Raw genomic sequence first — 4,265 nt, 5'->3', positions numbered from 1 at the left:
ATGGATGGATGGATGGATGGATGGATGTTAATAATGCACGCTTGATAATATCACAAATAACAATGATGCTCCAACATCGAAACAACATATGACACAGTTACAGTAAAAGACTCTCTACTTTTGACACAATAAAATAATTTAAAGATGAATTTTTCTTCCTTCTTTTTCAGATTTTCTCCTCTAATTTTCTACAAATATTGTCGTGGATTCTTTAGTGAAACTCTGCTTTGACGACAGTCTTAGTTTCAGGTAAACTTGTATACACATGTTCACACTTCACGACTATTTGTATCATTTTCTATCCTTGTTTTTGTGTCTCCACCAACATCCTGCCAAACAGGCGTGAAGGTAATGATGCTAAATTATTCTGCTCCATTATAAATTTATAACCTCGATCAAATCAAAGCGTATTAGTCTGTCATCAATAATAGATGCGAGTCTGCAAATAAAACCAAACCCAGTCACTCATTTTGTGTGCAGTGGTTGATTCAGGCAGCAGCACACAGAGCTGCAGTCTGGGACGATCAAAGCCTGGATGACCTTAGTCAGTTTTGCGGAGGATAAAAAAAGACTTAATTTTGGAGAGACTGCATCTGTCTGGTTAAAAGAAGAAAGACTGTTCAACTCTTTTGCCCTCCTTAGCAAAGCTCCAATAACTGTCAACAGTCGCTGCTGAATTTTCATCCCTTGTTTTAAACGTGGATTTCTATCCTGCAATTCAGACGCTGAAGAAAAGAATAGATCTGGAAGTTAATCGCGGCGCTCTGAGATTACTGCCACCGCAGACAAAAGTGAACCATTTTATCCTTCTTTTAATACCTGAGGGATGATTTTGGGCCCGCTGCATGTACAGAAAGGCTTTTGTGTGCCGTTGAAATCGTCACAGTTAATATGGTTTAATGTGGGAGTCTCTGACAGCCTGAACAATCAGATGGGACATTATGATTATAGATTATACGATTAGGTTGAGTTCTTACAGCGAGACGACGTAAAAACTGAGCTCCGCAGAACTTAAAATCTGATCTTTATCTGGTTTCTTTTCCCATAAGAGACATATCAACACAAGTGTTGGGGTGTTAAGTGATTCAAGCAGACTTAAAGTGACTGGTTATAGCGTTTGACTCTAAAGATATTTGGTAAAACAGCTCCTTACAGGCTGAACTTGGGATCCTATTAAGCCTACTTGACAACATAAACAACATTCTGCATGTCCACAAAGTTTTTCTTCCAGACACTGACAATGAAGCATCTCCATGTTGCGTATTTACTCACTTCTCTGGTTTTAATTAGAGCTGTTCTCCACTATTAATTAACCCTCAAGTATTTTGATAATCCACCAGTTGGTTTTAGCAACTTTTAATTTAAAAAAAGTCAAAATTCTCTGATTCCAGTCTCTTAAATTTGAGTATTTTCTGTATCTATACCTCCATATGAACTTAAGACCTTCTGGTGTGGACAAAATAAGACATCCGAGGAAGTCATCTTGGGCTTTGGAGAAACACTGATCAATATCTTCTGACATTTTATAGCCCAAACAACTGATTAATTAATTGAGGGGTTAATCGACAATGAAAATAATCCTCAGTTGCAGCTGTGGTTTTAAGAGAGAAATGCTTCAGGCTTTGAGCCAAACACTGCTTAACCCTTCTATTACCTTTATATTTACGGACATCTTTTATCCTTGGGTTCAATTTGACCCCAGCAATTTAAACCTCCAGAAAATATCATAACTAAACTTGTTACCCAAGTTAATGTGTAAATAGCCCTTTAAACAAAACTGAACAAAAATATGTCAATGACTTATTTAGAGATGTTAAACACTGAATGGGGTCAGATTGACCCCAAAGATAACAGGAGGGTTAAAAAAAGTCTTCTAAAAAAGTTCTTAAAGTCCTGCGGAAACCAAATCCTTCAATATGTGTTCAGAAACAATGAAGTGAGACGTTGTGTTTGAGACAACAAACACGAGTAGCAGGCAGACTACACATTGTCACTTTTTAAATATAATTACATAATCCACAGACTACAGTCACAAGCCAGTGCTGCTTGTTTCCTGGCAACTTCTTCGCTCCAGGATGAATGAAAAGAAGTATTGAGAAGCAGGAAATGCCCACAGGATCAGATTTTCATTGAAAACCGAGGAGAGATGGTGAGTGAAACGCCTGAATCAGACACACAGAGCATCTCCAGCACAGTGGTGAGGAGAAGAATCCAAACAGCTTGACGGACGAGTACGCACACACGAGTAGTATCACTGTACTTGTACACAGCTCGATAATACTTGTGGTTCAAGCATGGGCATGTTTAGTTTGAACAAACTCTGAGAAGTTTTGAGCATTTAACACTTGATTTCCTGCATTCTGATGAATGTTTACGTACCAATCTGTGCCATCCCGGCATTAATTGATGCTGGAATGATATACAGGTACAATGAGTAAACAGTATAGGGTTTGTTTTTGTTTATTTTTTTAATGGGGTGGAAGGAATGAAGAGCTAATTTGCAAAAACAGATAACTAACTCCATCTTCACAAACCTTCAGAAAACCCACTTTTCCATCGTCTACCTGAGAAAATATCAATCAAACTTAAGCTATCTCTTGTTTTGTCATTTCTACCGAGTCAAATCCACTCAACTTCAGTTTGATTGATATTATCTCAAGCAAACAACAACAAAAACAAGTTTTCTGAAAATCTGTTTTTGCAAATAAACTCTTCAGATGCACATTTTCTAAATAGAAAAGGAGATCTGTGCATCACCTCCATAAATCTAGTAAATGTGCATGAACTTAGCAAGTACTTTCATGTGTTTATGCATTATTGCATTCCCTCACCAACGTTATATCATAGTAGGAATTTAAAAAAAAAAAAAGCAACAACTACACAAGTGTCCCCAAATACACTTTGCATTTTATGTAACCTGTGTGATAATGTGATTTAAAGTAGACGATCTAAATAAGTCACTCCCCTGTTGTGCAGCGAGCAATAAAGCTGTGGATTCAAGAGCAGTTTAAAAGGGGTCACTTGGAAAGACCCCAGGGGCTCTGACATGTGTTAACAACATGCACAGCTGAGCAGACATGCACAGTCTGCTTTCAGCTGCAGAGATGCTCCTGACAACAAAAAAAAGAAAAAGGAAACTTTGAATAGGAAGTGGATGCTGCTGGAAAACCCTGATTCACGATGCCCAGCAGTGCGTGTGTGTGGTGCAAGCTGTGTACTCACGCCCTGGTCTTGGGGAAGCCCATGGACAGCAGCACGTCCAGAGTGGAGCCGTGTTTGACGGTGCTCGGCCGGCTCTGGCGCTGCCGCCGCGGGGTCACTTTGGCATACAGGTCCTCTTTGGCTGCCATCGCTCACTGCTCCGTAGGCATGTCAGGTCCACGGCTGCCCTGGGCTGTGGTCATTTGGTGGAGAATTTAAACAAAATAAAAATAAAATAAAATAAAACAAAACAAGGATGGAAGCTTCTGTTTTAAACCAGCCTGAGTTGGGTTAAGAGGAAGAAATCACGAAGGAAGCGAGCATGTTTGTGGTTCGCTCGGAGCTGGATCGAAGCCGCCGCCGGACGTGAAGCCCAAACATCAGCCATGAGAAGTGGCTCCTGCTCGGCTCAGCCCCCCGACAGAGGTGGACATCTCTGACTCCGCTGAATGAAAAATCAGATGCTTCCTTTCCAAACGATGTCTTATTTCTGAATGGGTGCTGAGTGAGCGCGGCTCCAGCCTGTAGGAAGGCTGCGGCTCGGACTGCGCGGCCCCTCGCTTAAAGGGACAGGACGCCGTTTTGTGAGAGGACCGCAAAATCTGCGCGGCTTTTAAAGCCAATGCGGCGGAAATTCAAAAGTAAACGCTCGCTTCGCCCGGTGAAGATGTGCTTTTAAGAAACACGTGCGACAAAAGAAAGCGGGTTACCGGAGTCGGTGCGGCGAAAAGTGCGAACGTGGGGCTACATGGTGGAAAAAGTTGCTCACATTTCCTGCCTGCGAAAGCGGGTGTCGATGGTCCGCGCATGCGCAGTGCAGGGCAAAGCGAGCAGCACGCCATCATCAGTTGCCACAGCAACCCCCTGGATTTATCCCGTATATACTATATTTTTTAAAAGTTTTTTTTAGGTTTTCAGTTAATCTTCACTCAGACATAATCCTCTCACTTACTCCTACATTGAAACCCTGTTTTTTTTTTTGTTTTTTGTTTTTTACAAATTGTCAAATCTTTCCTTCAATGCAATGTGAACTGGGGACTGCAAACATAGTTTAAATTTACTCT

The 4,265-nt window shown here is 41.0% G+C and overlaps 1 protein-coding gene across 1 annotated transcript in view; it reads right to left on the bottom strand.

Annotated features, from left to right (window-relative positions):
* Positions 1-4,066, bottom strand: part of ubash3ba (ubiquitin associated and SH3 domain containing Ba) — a 26,623-nt gene extending 22,557 nt beyond the window's left edge. Inside the window, exon 1 of the mRNA XM_008303236.1 lies at positions 3,223-4,066. Coding sequence (XP_008301458.1) covers positions 3,223-3,350 — 128 coding nt within the window. The 5' untranslated portion in view covers positions 3,351-4,066. The remainder of the gene's footprint in view (positions 1-3,222) is intronic.
* Between the last annotated feature and the right edge of the window lie 199 nt (positions 4,067-4,265).

The sequence above is a fragment of the Stegastes partitus genome, unplaced genomic scaffold (genome assembly GCF_000690725.1).
Source record: "Stegastes partitus isolate 25-593 unplaced genomic scaffold, Stegastes_partitus-1.0.2 Scaffold1962, whole genome shotgun sequence".
Taxonomy (NCBI): Eukaryota; Metazoa; Chordata; class Actinopteri; family Pomacentridae; genus Stegastes; species Stegastes partitus.
This window is presented reverse-complemented; position numbering and strand designations above follow the sequence as displayed.